The following is a 22,403-nucleotide window of genomic DNA, read 5'->3' as shown; positions in this document are numbered from 1 at the left end:
CTCCTCTGAACTCCTCCTGCGCCGCAGCCACGTCAGGTGGGAGAGGGGTGTGCGGGGACTGGGCGAGGCGGGGGGAGGGTGGAGGCCGCGACCCGGAGGTGCGGAGGACCCCGCGCGCTGCGGGGCGGGGGCTCGGCTCTCCCCGCCCACCGCGGGGCGGGGCGCAGGCTCCGCGGCGCTGGGACCGCGCGCTCCTGGAAGCGCCACCCGCTCCTCCGCGCGCGCCGGCCCCTCGCGGTGCCTCCCGGGCTCCCTGGGCGTCTGCCCGGCCCGCGGCCGCCTCTTCTTCCCCAGCCCCGCGGCGCCTGTCGCAGTCGCCGGCAGCGGAGCAGCGCCGAGCGCCCAGGTACCGAGCGCGGGCGGGAGCGGGGCCGGGGACCCGGCGGCGGCGCGGCCGCCGCTGCTGCTCCTGTCCCCGCGGGCCGGCCGGGCGTCCTCCCGCACGCTGCAGGGGACCGTGACAGCCCAAGCCCTGGCTGCCTCTGCGTCGGCTCGGAGACCTGCCTTCCCCACCGGGGGCTTTGCTGTGGTTCGCGGGCCCCCGCCCTGCCACCCCAAGTGACCGCGGCTCGCGACCTAGCGCCCCGGTACGCCCACCTGCCGCGGAGGGGGCTGCCCCCTGCCGAGCGCGCACGTTGGTCCCCGGCTCCCAGCTCCTCAGGTCCCCGCCCCAAGCGGGCGTCCCCGTCCCGACCCTCCCTCCCGCCCCCTCTAGGGGGCTCTGCTCCCACCGGTCCAACCTCCCAGTCATCTGCGGTCCTTGACTTCCCGTCCGCTCCCTCTCGGGGACACTGCGCCTCATCAGGTGCGCCCTTCCAAACTCCCTACCCGTTTGCTCCGTGTCCCCACCTCACACCATATAACCCCTCTCCATCTTCCTTGGGTCCTTGCCCCTTGACCTAGTGCCCCTGTTTCTATCTTCCCATCTGACCCCTGGTGACGGTCTGTTCCCACCGACGACGCCCATCCAGCCTCCGCTCCTCCAGTCCCTCACCCAGGCCTCCCGCCCACCCTACCTCGTCCTCCGGACCCCTCTCGGGCCTGACGTCCTCGCCCCCCGCCCCCATGGTCCCGGAGCCCGGCCCTGCCAACAACAGCACCCCGGACTGGGGGTCGGGGCCGCCGTCGGAGCTGGCGGGCAGCGGCTGGGTGGCGGCCGCGCTGTGCGTGGTCATCGCGCTGACGGCGGCGGCCAACTCGCTGCTCATCGCGCTCATCTGCACGCAGCCCGCGCTGCGCAACACGTCCAACTTCTTCTTGGTGTCGCTCTTCACGTCGGACCTGATGGTGGGGCTGGTGGTGATGCCGCCCGCCATGCTGAACGCGCTGTACGGGCGCTGGGTGCTGGCGCGCGGCCTCTGCCTGCTCTGGGCCGCCTTCGACGTGATGTGCTGCAGCGCCTCCATCCTCAACCTCTGCCTCATCAGCCTGGACCGCTACCTGCTCATCCTCTCGCCGCTGAGCTACAAGCTGCGCATGACGCCCCCGCGCGCCCTGGGACTTGTCCTGGGCGCCTGGAGCCTGGCTGCCCTCGCTTCCTTCCTGCCCCTGCTGCTGGGCTGGCACCAGCTGGGCCGCGTGAGGGCCCCTGCCCCGGGCCAGTGCCGCCTGCTGGCCAGCCTGCCGTTTGTCCTCGTGGCGTCGGGCCTCACTTTCTTCCTGCCCTCGGGCGCCATCTGCTACACCTACTGCAGGATCCTGCTGGCCGCCCGCAAGCAGGCCGTGCAGGTGGCCTCCCTCACCACCGGCACGGCCGGCCAGGCCCTGGAGACGCTGCAGGTACCCGGGGCGCGCAGGGAGACCCGGGCTTGTGGGATGGAGAGGAAAGAGCAGGCGTTGGGTGCCCACGCGGCATCCATCGCTTGATATATACACTTGCTGGTGACCTCCAAGTGGGCATCTCCAACACACACGACTCTTCTGCATTCTAGACTCAGTGCTAACTGTCCACAGGACAGCTGCGTCAGCATGCGGGGCAGGCTTCGAGAAGGTAGCATGTGCTAAGGGAATTCAGGGTGTCCCCACCCTCCCTGTCGTTCCTGTCATGGCAAATGGCACCATCATGGCAGTACCCCACAGAAACTCAGGAATAATTTTTCTCCCTCAGGCTCATGGGGTTCATTATCAAGGCCTGTTGGTGCTGTCCCGAACACGTACCACCTCCAAGGCCACCGCCCCTCAGCCAGGCCCCTATTGCTTCTTTCCTGGAAGCCCTCGCTAGTCTCCTACTGGCTTCCCCTGCTTCCTCTTCAGACTCACTCCTGTCTACTCTCTGCCCAGAAGCCAGAGCATATGACAAAACAGAAGTGAGCCCCTCACTCTTAAGATAAAAGAGGAGACCCATGTTGGGATCTGGTCTGGGAATGTGGTCCTGCCAAGCTCTCCAGCTTCACCTACTCCCCTTGCCCTCTCTCCTTATGCACCAGCCCTTCTGATGTTTCTGGAAGGCACCAGACTGCAGTGTCCAGGACTTGGCATCGCTGTTCCCTCTGCCTGGACAGCTCTTCCCCTGGAGCTGCCCTGTCTGACTCCTTTTCAGCTCACAGGTCACCTCTTCCCAGAGTCTGTCCCTGACCACCCTGTCTGCAGACCCATCGGCACTCCCTCACCCTGTTATTTATCCCAACCGTAGGTTTATATGTTGACTTGTTCATTGTGTCTCTCCCCCACGAGAGTGTAAGCTGGGCACATCTGGGGCGGTTTTGATCCCCACTGTACATCCTAGGTGCTTACTAATGACTTGTGAGTGCTAAGGCCCTGCAACGTCTGGAGTGCGGTGGCTGTTCTTGTCACTCAGGCCATATGGCACCCGAGTCTTACTGTCTATTGTCCTAAACCCCCAAGGAATGGGAGTTTAGGTTGATGAGGCCTGAGGCCCAGAAAATTAGGTCACAGGCCCCGAGGAAGGTCCTGATGGGGCCCTCCAGTCTTGATGTAGCCCCAGGCGGAGGAGGCTCCTGCAGGATGCGGGTAGTACCTGGGGGCTTGGGTGGATGGGGGCTGAAAGGCGGGCCCTCCGAGCAGCTTGCCTGCCCCATCAACCAGGGGAACAGGCCTTGGGTGGACAGGAGGTCCAGGCTGCAGTCCTACTCCCTCCCTCCGTCTGTGCTCACTGGAGAACTTTCCTGAATCACAGTAGGTGGCTGTGACCCTGACTCTGTTCTCCAGCAGTAGGAAGGCTGCCCTAGGGCATCCACACTCTCTCCCTGGGTTCTTGTAAAGGAGCGTTTCCCAAACTCGAGGCATCTGGAACCACCTTGGGCCGTCCGCCTTCTTTCCAGCCACCCACACGCCTCAGGCGGCTTCCTTCTTCTGTAGTTTGCGTTTTTCTCTCCATCGCCTCACTTATCTTTTTACTTCCATGCATTTGTTTAGAAAGGAAACTTCTTATCTCTTCTGGAAATGGAAACTCGGGTACCTTTGCCATAAACAGAAGGCGGTCCCAAAGACAGGGGCAGTGCGTGGTGGGAACCCCAGCAGGGTTGCTGAAGCCCGGAGGGGAGCTCCAAGTGGCCCGGCCCAGGCTCGCTTCCTCTTTGGTGGTAGCGGGGTGTTAAAGACAGAGCGGCATCAACACCCACTTCCTCTTGACACAGCCGGAAAAGGAGCTGGAAGAGTGCTGGAAAAGGCTCATGTTCTCAGTCTGTCATTTAGTTCTGTTATGGGTCATCTTCCTCTTCCGCGCTTTGGGGAGCTCTGCACCAGTGACTAAGGATGTGAGGAGGTGGCTGGTCTTGGTGAGGCTGGGGTGGGACGGGTCTGGATTTTCCGTGCCAGTGTCACCTGTGACACACTTTTCTGTCCCTGAGGCTAACTGGCTGGTGCCAGGATTGAACCTGAGACTGTGGCCTGGAGCCCCCGGGGTGCTGTCCCATGGTTTCTCAGTGCCCACTGTGTGCCGGCACCTGGCCAAGTTCGTGCCCCAAACACTCACCCCGGCAAGGACTACCATCATCCCTGTTGGACAGATGGGGAGCCCGGGGTTCCGAGAGAGGGGAGGTGTCAGAACCCACCACTTCCCAAACCACTCAGCTCCTAAGCCAGCCTCCTGCCTGCCTGTTTTCCTTATTGTCTGCACAACTGCCTGTGTTTTGGGAATTTGTTTCTGCGACATAGCCTCTACTCCATCTTCCTGGGTCACGACCCCCTTTCCTCCCACCCAAGCTGGCCGGCCCCTGAGACTAGGCTTCCAGCTGGGCACTTGAGGCTCCCAGTACCTGGACCTAAAGGAATTGATGAGAACGAACAAACCTTGGGGTGCATTAGACCCTTATCCTCCTGTCCTCAGCCCTACTTAGCCCTGAGCTCCCTTCCCCAATCCAGCCGCTAGCTTCTCCACGGTGGGTAGGGGATTGGAGGGGGACATGGGTTTCTGAAGCCCCAGCTCCTCTGGGTTTGAGGCCATGGTAACTGAGCAGGCTTGAGTATTTTAAGCTCTCCTCCCACCCCCCCACATCTGCTAGGTATGTGAACAGGCTTTTCAGAAGCCACCGGTCAGCTCAGTGATTTCAGCCAGGCTTTCCCAGCCCCGCGGCCATGAGGTGGGGGTCTCGCTTACAGCTGAGGCAGAGACTGGGCTGGGGATGAAGAGCGGGGCCTGGGGAGAGTGGTTTCAGAGCGAGTGAGATGCCGCCAGCGTACGGGAGAGAGGGAGAGAGAGACAGAGAGAGATCTGTGCCAGGGTGGGATGGTGCTCATCCTCGGGAGGGACCCTTGTGGGAGCTCAGTGATGGCGAGCAGCAGGTCGGCCAGGGCGTTTGCCTCCCCAGCCTCTTTGTCTCTGCGTCGGGACCTGTGCCTTTGGTTTGGAGCCCTTGCCCCTCTGTCTTCCTCCGCACCTCATCTTCCTTCCCTTCTCCCACCCCTCTCTCCTCTGGGTCCATCTTGCCCCCTTCTCTGCCCTCTACACCCTCCCGTCAGCCTCTCCCCTTCTCTCCCATCAGTTTCTCCCCCTCTCCTCCTCCACCAGCCTTTTCCACCCTCCCTCACCCAACTCTGCCTCACTTTGTCTTAGCGATCTGTCTTCCCTTCCATCGCGGTCCTTCCTCCTCAGAGGAGGTGGCTGTGATCACAGAAATATCTCAGAGGAGGAGGAGGGGGCTGAGCTGGGAGAGGCTGACAGAGGAGCAGCGCCAAGAGCATGGCAGCCTAGGCTGCTGCTGGGGACAAGGTGGCCCGGAGCAGCCAGAACTGGCTGCAGGAGCTTGTGCATCTGGCTGGTCAGGGGTTCAAATGCTGCCTCCTTTCCCTCCCTGCTGACGACTTTGGACCAGTCATTCAGCTCCCGCTGCCCCAGGGGTAATGCCACTTATCACATGAGGCTGTTTGAGGAATCAGTGAGATAACATATGTCAGCCTGGCACATACTAGGTGCTCAGCACGTGTTAGCTCGTCCCCTTTCCTCTTGGAGGTAAGATATGTGGTTCTGGAGAAATCATCATCCCTTTGAGCCTCTCTAGGGAAAGAAAATCTGCCACTTCTGCCAATAACAGCATCATCACCAGAAGCAAAGAGCTGAGTTGGACTCGAACAACAGAAATGCTGGCTGACGCTTACATGGGGCTTACTGTGTGCCAGGCACTGATCAGCTGACTTTGTGCATATTATCTTCATTAGTTCTTACTACAACCCTGTGAGGTAGACGCCACTGTAATTGCCATTTTACAGATGAGAAAGCTGAGGCACAGAGAGGTGAAACTCCTTGCCTGAGGTCACACAGTCAGTTAGAGCCACGATTTGAAACCAGACCATCTGGCTCTGGAGTCTGTCTTAGAACCGTCACACTACGAGTAGGTGATCGTAAAAATTTTGAATTACACAAGGGAATACATAAATACACTTTAAAATAAAAATCCAGGGGGTGCCTGGCTGGCTCATTTGGTAGAGAATGAGGCTCTTGATCTTGGGGTCGTGAGCTCAAGCCCCACGTTGGGAATAGAGCCTACTTAAAAAAAAAAAAAAAAATCCAGCCATAGAGATAAAGTGAAAGACCTTCCCAAATCCCACCCAGTCACCTTCTGTTCCCAGGGACACTCTTATCGATTTAGGATATTTCTTTCTACTCCTGTATCTTTGTGTTTCCATGTTTGTTTATGCACCCAAAGGACTTAGTGCTTTGTTTTATGTATTTTTTATTTAAAAAAGATTATTTATTTGAGAGAGAGAGAGAGAGACCACAAGCAGGGGAGAGGGAGAAGCAGGTTTCCCGCTGAGCAGGGAGCCCGAAGCGGGGCTCAATCCCAGGACCCTGGGATCATGACCTGAGCTGAAGGCAGCTGCTTAACTGACTGAGCCACCCAGGCACCCCTGTCTTCTGTATTTTTTAAGCAAACGGAGTCCTGTTGTACCTATTATTTTGCAACTTGCCATTACCACTTAATATTGATGTTATGTCTTGGAGATCTTGTCATTTGACCAATTATATTCTTTTAAACATCTATGTTGTCAACTGTAGTGGGAAGGTACTATGTTTTATTTAACCGCCATCCTTCCATGCACATTTAGGCTGTTTCAGTTTTTTCCAGGAATAGTGCTGCAATACACCTGTCCATGTATCCCGAGTGTACAGACATGCTCGGGTATTTATTGCACAGGGGAACCTGTACATGGGACTGCCTCCTGGAGGGGCAATGCCAGCCTGTCATCCAGGCAGCTGCCCTCGGTGTCATTAAGGGGCATGCGGACAACAGCACATGGCCGTGAGGGCAGAGAGAAGTGGGCAGGTGCAGCGGGCAGCAGCTGGACTCAGGGTGAGGTCAGTGGCTGTCACAGGCCTCTGTTCCATGAGGGCCTCTGGTGACAGTGCTGGGGGTCTCTGTAAACCCCCACATGCGGAAGTGCAATTTCTGGAGCTAGAAATGACTTTGAATTCCTGACTCAACCCTTATCTGCTGCATGACTTCGGGCAAGTTCTTTTGCCTCTCTGTGCCTCATCAGCAAAATGGGGATAATAATACCTACCCCAGGTCAAGACTGAATGGCACGATGGGTATCAGATGCTGACACATAGTAAGTGCTCCCTAAATGCGGATGATGGTGCTGATTGGGGGTCACTTGGAGTGCTTTGCTTTGAGGCCTTGTACTGGGACAGTGTGACCTGGGGAAGGTCCCCTATCCTCTCTGAGCCTTGGTTTCCTTCTCTCTTCCCTTTTGCCTGTGTTCTTGGGTCAACTCTTTGGGGAAAAGAAGAGAAAAAAAAACAAACAAACCCAGTGTTTTCCCAGGAAGATTCCTAGAGAGGGAATCTGAGGCCATCTTTAATTCCTTCCCTGGAGCCCCCCTTCCCAGTGATTGCCTCTCACCCAGATGTCTCTCTGGTGTCTCAGTTCCCCAGTGCCTTAGAGCTCTGACAAGATCGGGGCTGTCTCTTGCCCCACCCAGGTTGCCAGAGGTCGGGCAGCGGGGGGTAACCTGTGTGAGTGGCTCCTCTGGAGATGGTGACTCCCTCCTTCCCTGTTATCTATCCCCATCGATGGTGGCAATTTGAAGGGATGGCAGATCTTTGGGGGTGAGCAGGAACCTCTCCTCCAGGCTGACCACGGTGGGGCCACAGAAGCCATATAGAGTCTACCCTGGAAGGGAGAAAAGGAGACGATGAAAGAGAAAAGCAGAGGCTTTTCCCCCTCCCTTGCTACAGCATGGTGAGTCAGAGCATTTGTCCTGACATCTGTGCTGCTTCGGGGAGCTTGAGCTGCTGGCAGAAGGACAGGGCTCCTGAGGATGCTCAAAATTTCCCCAACCTCCAACACATACCACTGAACCAACCTCAGGGCTACTACGTATGTAGCACTTAACTCTGTATCGGGCACTCTGCATGCATTTATTTTCCACAGCCTCGCAATGACTCCACAAGCTGAGTATTGTTTTTCCCATTTTACAGATGTGGAAACAGAGACTGTCTCAAGATCACAGAGCGAGTAAGTGGTAGAGGCATGACTTGAAGCCAGATCTCTTGTCTTAGAGTCTAGCTCTTGCCTCCGCACAATGCTGCCCCACCCAGACAGAGGGGAGAAATCAAGATCTTCTCTTAGGCTGCTCTTTGTGAATTTGTCCTTGGTATTCATATAACCAGATTTCACCTGGATAAACATACTGAGGGGTGGGAGTTATGGTGTGCTTCATCTCTCCCCTCCTGCCCACCGCCATTCTAGACTCCTTGATCCTATGGAAAGATAGCGTAGACCTGGGGTTTCAGCACCACGGACAGGACATCAAGTCTGGATACCCTGCGCAGACCTGCGCCTCAGAGCGGGGTGGGGGTTTGGCTTGGGTGCTCCTGGGGACTGACACATCTTCTTGGCTTTGCCTCCTCCGCCCCCTTTCCATCTGCGAGGGTTGCCTGGGAATCAGGTTCCCTTCCTGCCTCCTTCTGACTCTTCCAATTACCCTATACTCAACCCACCCCTGGCTCCCTGGAGAGCTAAGCTGGGCTCTCTTGCAGTTTAGGAAATGTTGGAGGAGGGGCACCTGGCTAGCTCAGTCAGAGGAACTTGCAACTCTTGATCTCGGGGCTGTGAGTTTGAGCCCCACGTTGGGTGCAGAGATTACTTAAAAATCTTAAAAAAAAAAAAAAAAGAAAGAAACGGAGGAATCCCTTGCTCCCACAGGCTAGGCGTGTTCCCAGGCTGCACACACGACCTTTACACAGTTCAATGAACTGTGCACACCTTGGCCTACTGGTATTTACTTAAATTATAAATGTAAGTTGGTCCCACTTTGTGTAAAACTGATGTATGAAAATCCAAATTGATTACAACCTGCACCTTAGAAGAGGGCTTCCTGTCCCAGCTTTCGTGGGATTTGGGGGTTTCATGGCCGGGCCTCAAGGTGATCTCTGAACCCGCTGGAAATGTGGGATGTTTTCTCCTTCTCTGTGTGTGCATGTGTAACAATTTATACGCTTTTTGTTTTCTGGGGAAAGTTTTTGTAGATTGCATCGGATTCTCAATGAGCTCAGAAGCTTGAAAAAGTTAAGGAAACAGCTGAGCTAAAGGATCCGCCAGTTCAGAGCTTTCTAATGTTTTGGGGCTGCTGGTCACTAGTTTGCAAAGTCAAATTCTAACCTCCTCATGCCTGCGTCCCCTTCAAGGCTGCTGTGGGGCAGCTTCTTTCTCCTTTTTTTCTTCCCCACACTCCAGCTCTTGAGGTCAATGTTTGGGAATGAAGATGTCTGTCAGTCCACAGTGTAATTTGAGTTATAAAATGCTGAGGTCACTAGCACCCCTAGTAGCCTAAAACTGATTTCATTGCATACATTTACTCTGTGCACATTCTCAGAAAAGGACTATTTTGTGCAGCATGAGGGTAATGGTGCAGGCAAAATCATTACTCCCAAATATGAGGAGAATCTGTCTATGAAGATGATTTGTCATGCCCTGGGTGGCAGCAAGACATCTTTTGTCAAATACTGTTGAATTGCAACTAATTCTTGTAGGGCCAGAGGCTTTGTGTGGTGCTGGGGCTCGTGGTCACGTGTGTTGACTTGTGCTGAGTGTTGTCTTTTGCGAGGTGGGTGTGGGGGGGTCTCCTGAACTGTCTGACAGTGTTGGTCTGTCTCACTGCCCTTCTTAGAGCGCCTTGTGTCAGGGTCAGGGCTCAGTGCTGGGCCAGCATCAGGGCTCAGTCTATTGCTGAGCTCAGGCCACAGTGTGGGACTAAGGCTGGGCTCAGTCCGGTCCAGGGTTGAGGCTCTGTTTGAGACCTTGGTTATGAATTTCTGTGGTAACTATCCGGGCTCGGTCTGGAACCATGAGCAGGGCTTGGTTTCTTGCTGATGTCAGGGCTTGGTCTAGAGCCAGGATCAAGGTTGCTCTGGAGTCAAGGTCAGGTCTACTGTTGGGGAATCTAGCACTATAGTTGGGGCTCAGTCAAGGATCAGGAGGGCTCAGTTTATTGCTGGTACTAAGGCTCAGTCTAGAATTAGGATTGAGGCTTAGTCTGTGGCTGGGATCAGGGTCAGACTGGGGCTGTTTCGCAGGTGACTTATGTATGTGGCCTTCCTTCCACAGGTACCCAGGACCCCACACCCAGGGATGGAATCAGCTGATAGCAGGCGTCTGGCCACCAAGCACAGCAGGAAGGCCTTGAAGGCCAGTCTGACACTGGGCATCCTGCTGGGCATGTTCTTTGTGACCTGGCTGCCCTTCTTTGTGGCCAACATAGCCCAGGTAATGCCACCGCAGGGGGCAGGTGAGTCCAGGCCTCGCTGGGGAGGCCCCGAACTGCACCCTAACCCAGACATGGGGATAGAGGGGGGTGGGCTGCCTCTCATGGCCTCTGTGTTTGTGGGTTCCTGTCCCATCCATGCTGGCCAGGGTGGTCTGTGACCCTGCTCCGGGACCGAGCATGATGTACCCCATCTCTCCAGGCTGTGTGCGACTGCATATCCCCGGACCTCTTCGATGTCCTCACATGGCTGGGTTACTGCAACAGCACCATGAACCCCATCATCTACCCACTCTTCATGCGGGACTTCAAGCGGGCCCTGGGCAGGTTCCTGCCGTGTCCCCACTGCCCTGAGGAGCGCCGGGCCAGCCTCGCCTCACCCTCTATGCGAACCTCTCACAGCGGCCCCCGGCCCGGCCTGAGCCTGCAGCACGTTCTACCACTGCCGCTGCCACCTGACTCCAGTTCTGACTCAGGCTCGGGTTCCGGTGGCTCCTCGGGCCTGCAGCGCACGGCCCAGCCCCTGCTGCCTAGAGAGGCCCCCCGGCAGCCCCCGCCCTCTGCCAGGGCTGCCACGGTGGTCAATTTCTTCAACATCGATCCTGTGGAGCCCCAGCTGCAGCTGCATCCCCTTGGTGCTCCCACGAACTGACCCGGGCTTGGAGCTGGTCGGAGGGAGCTGGACTGGATAGAACCAAGTCCCCAAGTCTTTGGACCAGCTCTTGGCTAAGGCTGGCAGGCTGCAGGTGTCCTGGGGGCCCTCGGAGCGCCAGTGGGGTGCACTGAGCCAGCCCCCACGGCCCACCCCTGGGGGGGGGGGAAACAGCTGGCTCAGATACGGTTTTCTCCAGGACGCCCCACTGCTGAGTGCAACCTGTGGGTGTGTGCGGACGTGGCTGGAGGATTCTGGCAGAGGGGAAAAGGACTTCTGGGTTCAGGTTAGGGTGAAGACAATCATCTTTGACATTTGATGAGACTGCAGGGGAGGGATGCCTCTGTCTGCAGAGGTGGATGAGTGCTGGGCTGAGTCCCTCATTCCTCAAAGGGTAGTCCTCAGGCCACCAGCATTTGTGGTACCTCCCTGGAGTTTGTTAAAAATGCACACCATTACCCCCTCCCCTCCCGCCACCCAAGACCTGCTGAGTCAGAATCTGCATGCTCGCAGGAGCCCCGGGTGGACTGTGTGCACCGTATAGTTTGAGCCACGCTGGCTTGGATGATCTTTAACCGTGAGAATGATTTGTTTTCAGTCTGGACAGTGCCTCAGGATGTGTGTGGGGCTGCACAGAAAAACACCTGGCCTGGGAGTCAGGAAGGCAGAAATCCGAATCTCCGCTCCACTACTCACTAGCTCTTGCATAGGTCTCTTAACCTTTCTGAGCCTGGTATTCCATGTACAAAGTGGGGTAACAATGCCTGCTTCATAGGGTGTCACCAGAATCAGGAGAACATGTGTAGAGTACCCAGTACCTACAGGTGGTCCTGCCGTAGGTGGTACCAGCTGTTGCCACAACTCCTGGGCATCCAGCCCCCTTGGCCTCTCGCTATGGGCCAGGAAGCGCTGTTTGTTCCTACTGTTTTTCCCATCTCCCTCCTCCTCTTCAGCCCTGGCCCAGATCCCACCACCTGACTGACCATGGCTCCCCACCTTTTTGCTCTGGTTGCCAGGCGGGGCTCCCATCCCCGCTCCCAGGCTGCTGCACCACCTCTCCTGGGGGGGCAAAGCGGGAGCTGGTGGTTTCTTGCTCAACACCAGGAATAGGTCTCCCTCCACCCTGGAAGGGAACTAACTGATGGGGATAGACCAGCCCATGGCCCCACCTTCTCCTGGCATTGCCTGGGTCGGCCAGGGAAACAGGAGTGTTGGCCACTCGGGTCCGCAGAGCAGGGTGCAAGAGCCCGGTGTGGGTTGCTGCCCTCAGGTGGGTCGGTGGACCCTGGCACAGGGACCTGGGTTGTTTTTGAGGGGGGACTCTTGGTTCCCACAGTTTACCTGCCACAAGGTCCTTTTCAGTCTGAGGCCCCCCAGATCCATCACCCCAAACTCCCAGGGAGCCCTCCACTAGTGGCCTGGGGCTCTCCTTGGTGCTGATTAGATTCAACTCTGGCCCCTGTCACTGGTTACAAGAGGGCTCATGGTGCTTGTTGGGGCTTCCCCTCCGCCCCCAGGCCTGCCCGAGTGGAGTCTCAATAAACACTAGCTGAGGCAATGACCGTGGTGTGGACTGGATTTGCCTGAGGGGTCCCTGGGGTTGGAGAAGCAGCTGGTGGGAGTGGGATGAGACCCTGGGCCACATGAGCTGTGTGGACTCACAGTAGCAGTTCTGTAAATATTTGTTGAACGAACAAGCAAACACACACATGCGGGGACCCAGCCACCCTTAACAGTCTAGTTCCTTCTGCTGTCCTCCTCCGGGCTGCCTCCTCCCAAGGCCTCGTCAATACTTTCTCTGCCTGGGCCTTGGTTTCCCCATCTGCACAATGTGGGAGAACCATCTCTGGCCCCTCATTCAGGGACAATGGAAGGAACATAGGAGGCTTCCATGGAGACAGATTCAGTAGCCGAGAACTCGGGCTCCGGAGTCTGACTGGAGTTAGAGACTGACCAGCTTTGTGACCTTGAGGAGGTTACCTAACCTCTCTGGGTCTCAAGAACCTTCAGTAACATGCAGATAATAATAGTAGCTACCTCATAGGGTTATCGGTAGGGTCAGCCAAGACAACCCACGGAAGCACTCTGTCCTTGCTAAATTCTCAATGAGTGGTACCTATTATTATTTTTATTATAATCATTATTCCCCTTTCCTGCTGTAGGAAATCCTTCCCCCGTGTAATTCATTCTTGTCACCAGGCCCACTTCCCACCCATAGTGCATGCTGATTCAGCATATATTCATCACGCTGTGAGTTACATCCAGAGCACCACACAGCACAACTGGGGGGACGCTTCACATCACGTCCATGTGATCCATGCTCCTGGGGTTCTGCAGTGCACAGCCTGCATATGGCCCTACAGGCACATCTGATCGCACCTCCCCAGAGCAGAGTCAGCTGCGGGCTCCCCACCTGCGTCCACTCTGTAGGTGCATCAGTGGTGCCCCGTGGGCTGGCGGGCAGCCCTGCTGTGTGGATGGAAGAGCAGGCATCCACCTGGACTCACTGGGGCCGTGAAAGCCCCCTGGGCCCCCAGATGGCCAGCCAGCCCCCACAGCTGCGGCCTGAAATACAGGAAGCCCAAGGCTGGCAGAGTCCTGGGGCTCTAAACTGTGGTTGGTTGTCTCTGCAGGGCTCCGGCCTTGCTTCCTCGCGGAGGGAACGCTATCTCTCTTCGACTCCCCTCCTTCCAATGCCTTACTTTTCAGTCCTAATGCCTTGAACCTGGGAGAGGCACTGGTGGAAATTCAGAGCTCACGTGGGGCAGCTGGTGGAGGGGTAAGGGAGTGTTACATGGAGGAACCTGGGAAGGCAGCTCAAGTCCCCTTCTGCGGTCAGTCCAGCCCTGGGCAGGGCCCCTGGGTCTCGCTGGCACAGTCGGGGCAGCCCAGTGGGTTGGGGCCCGTGCCGTGGCTGCAGAGCTGGGGGCTCCCAGCCGGGCTGGTAGTGGCAGGAAGGGAGGCACCTTCAGACTGGTCCAGCCCCGTTGGCACCTGGACTCGGCTAGGGTCAGCGGGTGTGGCCACTTCGGGGTTGTCTCCGGGTGTGGTCTTGTCTGATGAGGAGGTGGCTGCTACCTGGCGAGGCTCCTCTTGGGGCGGACTGCCCGGGGTCAGCAGGAGCCCCTTTTCATCCCAGCCTGGCTTGGTGTGGATGCCCACAGTCTTCAGGATGATGTCCATCTGCCTGGCGTAGTCCAAGTGGCCACTGACCTGCAGGAGGGCAGTGAGTGAGGGCCATGGGGGGGGGTGGCGGTCAGAGCCCTGCCCTCCCCAGGGCCCCCAGCGGAGCTCTTGGGCCTCACCCTCTCCCTCTGCAGCCTCAGCCACCTGATCCCTAACGCCAGGACTCCAGCTCTCAATGACCTCAAATCCAGAGTGGGCTGGGAAACCTCTGGGCCCACGGCCACTCTCGAATTTATTAAACATAGATGAAGGATGTTTCTCTATAAAATCTGGGTCCTTTGGGGGCAGGAATCATCACTAAGACAAAGGTTGAGGACTCAGAAGAAGGGCCCACCTTCTTCCTCAGAGAATAGAGTTACCCCCACTTTTGTGTTGGGATGTGTCAGTGAGTGAAAAGTAGGGGTGACTGAGAACACCCGATGCCTCACGGTGATCACGGACAATGCCCAACACGTAGTATATCCTTAATACGCTGTGATGAACTTACTGGATACGGTCCTTTGACAGGTGTTGGCTCCTACCTGTAGATGAAGGAATTGAGCCAAGGAGAGCTAAGGTGACTTGACCAAGGTCATATAGCTAGGAGGTGTCAGAGTTGGATTTTGAATCTGGGCCTGTTCTCTTCATAGCAAATGAGTTGGGGAGGGGAACTTTGAAAATCATTGCCATTTTACCAAACAGGAAAGCAATGTTCATAGAGGGATGGTGGTTTGCTTAATGACACACGACACGTGAAGAGCAAAGCTGCATGGGGCTGGGCGTGAGATGCTGCATGTGCAGTAGTCTGCTCAGCTCAGATCTGCTCCTGAAATGCAGCTGTGCGCTACCCCCCACCCCCAACCCAGTCCACAGGGTCTGCTTTAGTGCCAGAAGCAAGCGCAAGACAAAACATTCCTTTTTGTTTAGAAAGAAGACTGGGGTGGGGGGGGAACACTGCGGACACTTAGGGAACCACACAAAGGCTCAGTTGGTAACATCTGCATTTCCATTTGAATCACAAATCACACTGAGCTATTCAAATGAGTTTTCAAGAACACAAGAAGACAATTCCCTGTAAGGTTTTGTTACTTTCTCATAACCAGAACCTGCTGACTTCTCCTTCCTTTTTTTTTTTTTAAAGATTTTATTTATTTATTTGAGAGAGAGGGAGAGAGAGAGAGAGCACAAGCAGGGGGGGCAGAGGAAGAGGGAGAGAGAGAATCCCAAGCAGACTCCATGCCGAGCGCAGAGCCTGACACGGGGGCTCGATCCCACGACCCTGGGATCATGACCTGAGCCGAAACCAAGAGTCGGACGTTCATCGGACTGTGCCACCCAGGAGACCCTCATTCCTTTCTTTACAAATGCTTTTAAACAATGTTCAGTGAACACACACAAGTATACACGCATACAAGGGGCTTTTTAGATCCCTGGGTTCAGGGTGGAGGTCAAGGTGGGGCAGTGTCTTCCCACAGAGGGTGGACATTACTGGCTGCAAGGCACTGGAAAGAACCTGAGTTCGGCGTCAGCAGAACAGGGGTTCCAGCCTCAGCTTTCTCTTACTAGTAACTGGGGGAGTCCTTACAATGCCCTGAACTCCAGCTTCTCCATCTGTAAAATGAGGATCAGGACACCTACCTTGAAAGTCTACTACGAGAGTTCAAGGGCCGGGCACTTTGTAGGAATCAGCATTCGTGACCTCTAACTATTATGTTCCATATATGGCCCAAAACACTTTCATAGGGACATTACCTAATTAGAATTAGTGATACCTACCTTGTGGGGTGGGTGGGAAGAAATAATACATACAAACCATGTGGTATAGCACCTGGCACATGGCCAGTGCTGCATAAATATGAGCTCCCTTGCCTTAGTGTCCTTGGAAGGGGCGATGGAGGACAGAGGGCAGGGCCTTAGCGGGGCTGATCCATTTGGGAACCCCAAATGGCTGCTGAAGCTCTAGCCATCACATCTCAATTCCAGCCAGCAGAAACCTAGACGCACAGGGACAAACCAGAACTATTGAAGGGCTTGTGCTGGGCTGGGTGGAGGCAGACAGGAAGGAAGGAAGGGCTCGTGGCCACCGGCTGTAGCTGATTCCAGGGGGAAATCCCACCATGCAGCTCTCCCAGAACGCACAGCTCTGGCCTTCCATGACTCCAGCCAACTCGTCTCTGAGCTGCCACTCTGCAAAGACCCAGGGGGACCGCTTGCTGGCAGAATTCCAATTTTACCAACTTTAGCCAAAGGGATGGGAGAGCCGAGGTGAGGCGGGTGGGAGAAGAATCTCTTCTTGGTGGCGGGAAGGTCCGCTGTGGCTGATGCAGGACCATCTCTCCAGCTGTCTGGATGGAAAGGGGCCACCCATCCGGATTCACACTGGGGGTCACTGGTGCTGAGAAGCCCTCCCTGACCTTCCCACGCTGGCCGGGGGATGGTCCCTGGGGCTCCCCTGTGACAGTGTTCGCTGCACCCCATCGTCTTTATCTGCTCACACGTTTGTTCTCTGATGGACTGTGAGCCTAGAGAGGGCATGGGCCACTTCCGACTCACTCGGGGCCCACAGCTGGCCCCGTGCAGCGCTGCCAGATCCACGCAACGTGGACGGGCCTCGGCACCACCTGTTTGCGGCCTCGCAAGGCACCGCGGGACTTGCCCAAACAAGGGGCTGCTGTCCAAGCCTTCGCCTGCCACCAATGCCTTCCAAGCCTGTCAGGCCCCTTCGGGTTCCTTTCCCTCCTGGGCCTCCGTGTCCTCATCTGTAAAACGGGGATGGCAAAAGCACCTGCACCGTGTGTGCGGGTGTGAGCAGTCAGGGAGCTGACACACGGGGCGGAGTCACGGACACGTGAGCGCGGTGGCCTCCAGCCCAGGCTCTGGTATGTTCCCCGGGCTCCACCCCTCACAGGCAGCCTCGGCTTGCACACCTGTACGGCGGGGCCGCCATCCCCCCGTCACCGGGACGCTGTGCGGACTGGCGACACACGATCTCTAATACATGCGGCGCCGCGCCCGGCACATGCCGGCTTTGTCAGCCTGAGCTCCTGCCCCACCCTGGGCTAAGTTCTAGAAGCCAGCTGGCATTTCCTCTGGGACATTAGAAGTTCGGAGACCACTGTGCTGGCTCTCGTGCCCCCCAGAAACCTCACGAGTTGGCCCCTCGGGTGGCGGCACCCCCCACCCGCTGCACCCCTGGCCCCACACAAGGCAGGTGGGCGGCCCCGCCACAGGAGATGGCCCCCCGCCTGCCCGCGCCGGGGCCAGCCCCTCACTCCCTGCCGGCTCAGGCTAGTCCGTGGCCAGGAGCCACCGCAGACCACGTCTGGGTCGGTGGCCGACGCGGGGCTGGTTCACGAAGGCTCTGCCGGCGTCGGCCCCGCGGGGAGAAGGCAGACGGTGCAGGCCTCGCTCTGAGCACTGGGCAGCCGGCGCGCCCGCCACAGCAGTAACGGCGACTCTCTCCAGCAAGAATCCTCCAGAAAAACGGGAGGGCAGCACAAAGGCAATGCGAATTACCTCCAATTACCCCGAAAGAGAGCCACTGCTTCTTGTGCTGTGCCCCTAAGGGGTCATAAGGAGCTACGATCAGGTAAGAGCCAGGAAGCTGCCTCAACGACGGTCCAAGGCGGGAGAGGGGTCTCAGGGGCAAAAGAGCCAAAGGGGGTAGCAGGGGCAGGAGAGGAGGGACCTAGCATTGAAATGAAGGCCTCGTACGGGCCGAGCATCTTACACGCGCTGCCCCGGAAGGTGAGTCCCCCCATTTCACAGATGAGAAAACTGAGGCACAGAGAGGTTAAGTCACCGGCCTGAGGTCACACAGCCAACACACCAGTGGCAGAACCTGGCCTCTCTGGGGCCAAAGGCTGCGCTCTTGCCACTGTATCCCCCTCAGGGCCTTCCCAGGGCAGAACGTGGGTCTTGCCAGGGTTCTGTGGTGTTTAAAGGGAATTTCATTTACAAGGCTTTCTTCTGATCCTTTTTACTTTTGATTCAATAGGACAGTGACCCCAGGACACAGGTCAGGAGGCCTCGCTCTGGTCCTGTGGTGTCTCGGTCTGGTCACTCAGCTCACCTCACCCCACAGGGAGGTGGACAGCACAGCCCTGGGCCTGGTGGCACAGTGTTCTGGGGGCGGGGTCCAGGTGCCCAGCTCCACCCACCATCAAGGTGCGGTGGGCGGGGAGGGGGTCACTGGCACGGGCTGCTTAGAAGCCCGAGTCCTCCAGAGTGACCTTCCCTCGGGGGGGGCTTCAGATGCCCCCAGAGGGTCTGGTCTGTCTGCTCTCTGGCAGGGTGGTGCCTTATGGAACCTGGGGGAATGGGGATACGCTGGGAAGTGCTTGGCACTTGACCACTGGCAGCCAACCATGTAGTAACTGGAAACTGGGGTTCTTCCTCTCATGGGCCCCTTGCATCGCAAGGATTTGCACTGGCCCGAGCCTGCCTGGGGACGTAACTGCAGCTTAGCGCCCTCACCCTCCGGGTAGCGGCACCTCTCCCACTGCTGGCCATATCTTCCTGAGCAGAAGCGATGCCTACTGGCCTCAGACCTGGGTTTGAATCCTGCTCGGCCATGTTCCTACTGTGTGACTCTGGGCAAGTCCCTTAGCCTCTCCGAGCCTCAGTGTTCTCATCTGTACAATGGGGATGCTGGTGCCTGCAAAGGCTCAGGGCAGAGCTAGATATGGAGGCTGTCCCACAGGAAGCTCTTAGCTCTCTGTGACAGTTGAGTGCAGGAGGCTGAGCTTCCTTCAAGCCCGAGAGGTGGCCCTAGAACCTCAAGTTCGGTGCGTCCCACCCCATCCCCAGCAAGAATTCTCTTGAACCGGTCGCCTGGGTGGCTCAGTGGTTGGGTGGCTGCGTTTGGCTCAGGTCATGATCCTGGAGTCCCGGGATCCAGTCCCACATTAGGCTCTCTGCTCGGCGGGGAGTCTGCTTCTCCCTCTGACCCTCCCCTCTCATGCTCTCTCTCACTCTCTTCTCTCTCAAATAAATAAATAAAATCTTAAAAAAAAAAAAGAACTCTCTGGAACCATCTGCACCCCCCGACCTAAGCTAGCCTTTGATGTCCAGGACTATTGTGGGGGGGGATGGGGGGGGCCTGTTCAATCGGCAGGCTTTGCTCCCAGAGACTGATCTAAAGGTCTGTGCAGGGGCCCTTTGGTCTGCATTTTATTATTTTTTTCCCAGTGTCCTTGGGGGGGTGTCTTGCATTTTCAATAAACCCCCAGATGTTTCCAAGGTGGGGGTTCCTGGAACACCTTCCCTGCTCTGCATTCCACAGTGTCACAGCCTGGCCATCAGGGGCTTCTGTGGTCTGGCCCCAATCCCTCCACCTGTGTCCTCTGGGGGCTCTCAGTACTTCCAGGGGAACTGGACCGTCCTGATAAGTAACTGGGGGTGGGGTGGGGCAGGGAGGGCACTAATGTAGGGCCCAGAGCAGGGGCTCTGGAGGTGCACATCCGGGCTGCTGATGGCCACTTGTGTGACAGGAACTTTCCTAAGCCTCAGTTTCCTAGTCTGTGAAATGGGCATAATCATGGCTGCCCCGGGGGCTGGGTGAGGATTAGAGACAATGAGTGTGAAGGACGTGGTGACAAAGCGCCTGCTCAGAGACGGTGCCTGTAAACAGGAATTACTTACCCACCCCCCCACAAGCAAATTCTCATGACCTCCCTCCTCCAGGGTGAAACGGGCCAGTGTCCCTGGGGCCAGGGGTGGCTGGGCTGGAGTCACGAAGCACCCCCGCTGGCAAACGCAGAGCCCGAGGCGGGATGGCGATACTCACGACAGAGGACAGGTCCACATTCTCCACCCTCCTGTCCTGCAGCAGCACGGGCTGTAGGCCGGCCACGCGCAGCTGCACGGAGGACGTGCGGTACACGAAGCTCAGGAGCCAGTCCCCCCTGCGGGCAGACAAGGGGGCGACGTCAGCCCTGGGGGGCCCACCTGGCCCTGGGAAGCCCAGTCGGAGCCGTGCACCCGTGGGCAGGATGGTGGAACAGCGGCTGCCTCTTTGGGGGTGAAGCCCGGGCCACAGCAGCCCTAGAAGGCTGTCCGTTTTGTCCCTGCGGGGGTCCCCAGAGCTAAGAACAGTGCCTGGCATGCAGCAGACGAGTGCCTGCTGGATGCATGCATGCGGACCCCGGACGACGTTCTCACGGGTAAGCATGTGGCTTTGGAGGGGTTTCCGGCTCGGGGGGGTGCCGGGCAGTGGGTGGCCGCTCTAGGGCTCCATGGGAAGAGAAAGGCAGCGGGGGTCCTCCTGGGGGCTTCTGTGCTCTGGGGGACGGAACTCAGGGGTCTGGGTTCCTGTCTGTCTGTGAGCTGGGGGGCCCAGCTTGCCCTCTGACGCAGGTCCAGCCCAGCCTGTAGGCCTCCCTGCCCTCAGCCATCTTGGAGGCGGCAAGGCTGGCTGCCCAGGCAGGTCCTGCCCTGGGAACACACCTTCACTTGCACGGGTGCGGTGAAGCCCACTCCTGGCACCCTCATCCCTAGCCAGACACACCCCTACAGGATTGAGGGAAAATAACCCTGGACCCCGTGCTACCTGTTTCTTCAGGTACCGTGAGCACTGTCCACGGAGGACATGGTCAGAGGGGCCCACGAGACAGCCTTCTCCTTGAACCCTTGACTTTGTCCAGTTGAAGCCGGGCCAGCCGCGAGCCGAGCACTTGGCCTCACTGCTCAGCAGGTTTGTGCAAGTGGACACTGCTTGTCTCCCCTCTGCAGGGGGCGGGGGACTTGCATCCAACTTAGCACATCTGGTTGTGTTTTATTGGGACTGACTCCCACTCTGGTTTGCATGGCAACGTGAGACCATGGTATTTGTGTGCTCATGTGGAAGAAGGGTCTCTCTTGCAGTGCTGCATGAACCAAGAAGGGGCTCAGAGTCCGGGGTCCCTGGGCGCTCTCCAGGCCCCCTCACAGGTGGTCTCTGACCACAAGGGCGCTCCTGTGCTTACCACCCCAGAAACCCCTGGAAGGACTGGGACAGAGAGTTGAGGGGGCCCTCTACAGGCCCTCCTGTGGTGTCCCACACGGAGTGCCCCAGCCCTGACTCCCTTTCTACTGTCATCCGCCCGGTCCCCCAGGCAGAAACCAGTGGGGCAATGTCAGGCCCCTTTCCCCCAGTGGCCAACCCACCAGAGTCCTGCTGATTCTTCTCACCTGCCCCCATTCCGGTCTCTCTGCCCCAGCCCTGCGATCAAGGCAATGGCCTCCCCTCCCACACGCCACCATGGCTTTCCTGAAACACCCATCTGACCACGGCCCTTCTCTCTTAGAAGCTGATCGTGTCTCCCCACGGCCTGTAGGCTTTCTCTTCTAGAAAATTCCTTTACTTTCTCCAGAGAATAATGCTTACCAGTCCCAGTGATTATCTTAATATTGAGGGCCCAAGAAGCACCGTCTCTAAGAGCGGACGGCCAAGTGGAGAAGAAAGATTCACCCAAGTTGTTCTCTTGCACTAACCATGACTTAATTGCATCAGATACTGGGAATGAGGGTGGTCCGTAAACATTTCTGTTATAGACAGTTATAATGAGCCAAGTCAGCATCATCCCTTCCACATTGTTTCTGTCTTCATTATGACAACACTCAACTTAAAATGTTAATTGCTTCTGGCCTGCAATGTTTCTGCTGAAAAAAAAGTTAATTGCACTTCCTTGTGTACATTTAGGAACAGAACAGGAACATATGTTAGAAGGTTCCATATCCTCTAAACTGTGCTGAGCAAACCACAGGGTCTTCCCTGGCATTCAAGACCCTTCTCCATCTAGCATCTGTCTCTCTCGCCCGGGGTGGGCCATAATCCCACACACAGGACCACACAGAGCCAGGCTCTAGTCCTGCCTTGTCAGTTCCTAGCTGTGTGAGCTTGGGCCAGTTGCTTGGCCCCTCTGGGCCTCAGTCTCCTCACTGCATCTTACTGCCCAGGGTGGGCAGGAGTGTATACTAAGACGGCACATCACGGACACGGTGCTCATGCACGTGAATATTCAGGAAGCATCTGGTCTGATTATGCCTCCCGCTCTGGGAACTCTTGCTTGGCCCAGTCTCCCCGTGTCTGGTGGGCTCTTATCCATCCTTTCAAAATTCAGCTTGGATATCATCTCCTCCGGGGAGTGCCCCTGAGCCCCTCCACCTGATATTGTTAATAATTTGCCCCTCATGTGCCTGGAATATATGCTCCTTTGGGGACATGAGTCCCATGTCCTCTGTGTGTCCATTCTTGAGTCTTTTCCTTTTCTAGGCAGAGAGTTTTTTTTTTTATTTTTTTTTAAGATTTTATCCATTTATTGGACAGAGAGAGTGCACAAGCAGGGGGAGAGGCAGAGAGAGAAGCAGACTCTCTGCTGAGCAGGGAGCCTGACGTGGAACTTGATCCCAGGACCCTGGGATCATGACCTGAGCTGAAGGC

At 57.0% G+C, this 22,403-nt stretch overlaps 2 protein-coding genes across 9 annotated transcripts in view; one reads left to right on the top strand and one right to left on the bottom strand.

The window, feature by feature from the left end:
* Positions 1-753: 753 nt before the first annotated feature.
* Positions 754-12,374, top strand: HTR6 (5-hydroxytryptamine receptor 6). The gene is made up of 3 exons (XM_028108135.2): positions 754-1,779; positions 10,008-10,166; positions 10,367-12,374. Exons 1-3 carry the CDS (start codon positions 1,066-1,068, stop codon positions 10,814-10,816), a joined length of 1,323 nt encoding a protein of 440 aa, XP_027963936.1. The 5' UTR covers positions 754-1,065; the 3' UTR covers positions 10,817-12,374.
* Positions 12,375-12,915: 541 nt separating this feature from the next.
* Positions 12,916-22,403, bottom strand: part of TMCO4 (transmembrane and coiled-coil domains 4) — an 89,013-nt gene continuing 79,525 nt past the window's right edge. For 6 of the 8 annotated variants that reach the window (XM_028108480.2, XM_028108484.2, XM_028108482.2 and 3 more), the window contains 2 exons: positions 19,770-19,887; positions 12,916-14,029 (listed from right to left, as the gene is read on the bottom strand). In XM_028108480.2, the coding sequence (XP_027964281.1) occupies positions 13,652-14,029; positions 19,770-19,887 (496 nt within the window). In that variant the 3' untranslated portion in view covers positions 12,916-13,651. Of the gene's footprint in view, positions 14,030-14,965; positions 15,976-19,769; positions 19,888-22,403 lie in introns of those variants that run through there. The other 2 variants (XR_015768014.1, XM_028108488.2) reach the window with 2 other exon arrangements.

The sequence above is a fragment of the Eumetopias jubatus genome, unplaced genomic scaffold (genome assembly GCF_037043125.1).
Source record: "Eumetopias jubatus isolate StellerSeaLion01/CBP00866 unplaced genomic scaffold, mEumJub1_p1.0 scaffold_4, whole genome shotgun sequence".
In the NCBI taxonomy this organism is placed as follows: Eukaryota; Metazoa; Chordata; class Mammalia; order Carnivora; family Otariidae; genus Eumetopias; species Eumetopias jubatus.
The sequence above is the reverse complement of the archived record's forward strand: the minus strand, read 5'-3'. Positions and strand labels throughout refer to the sequence as shown.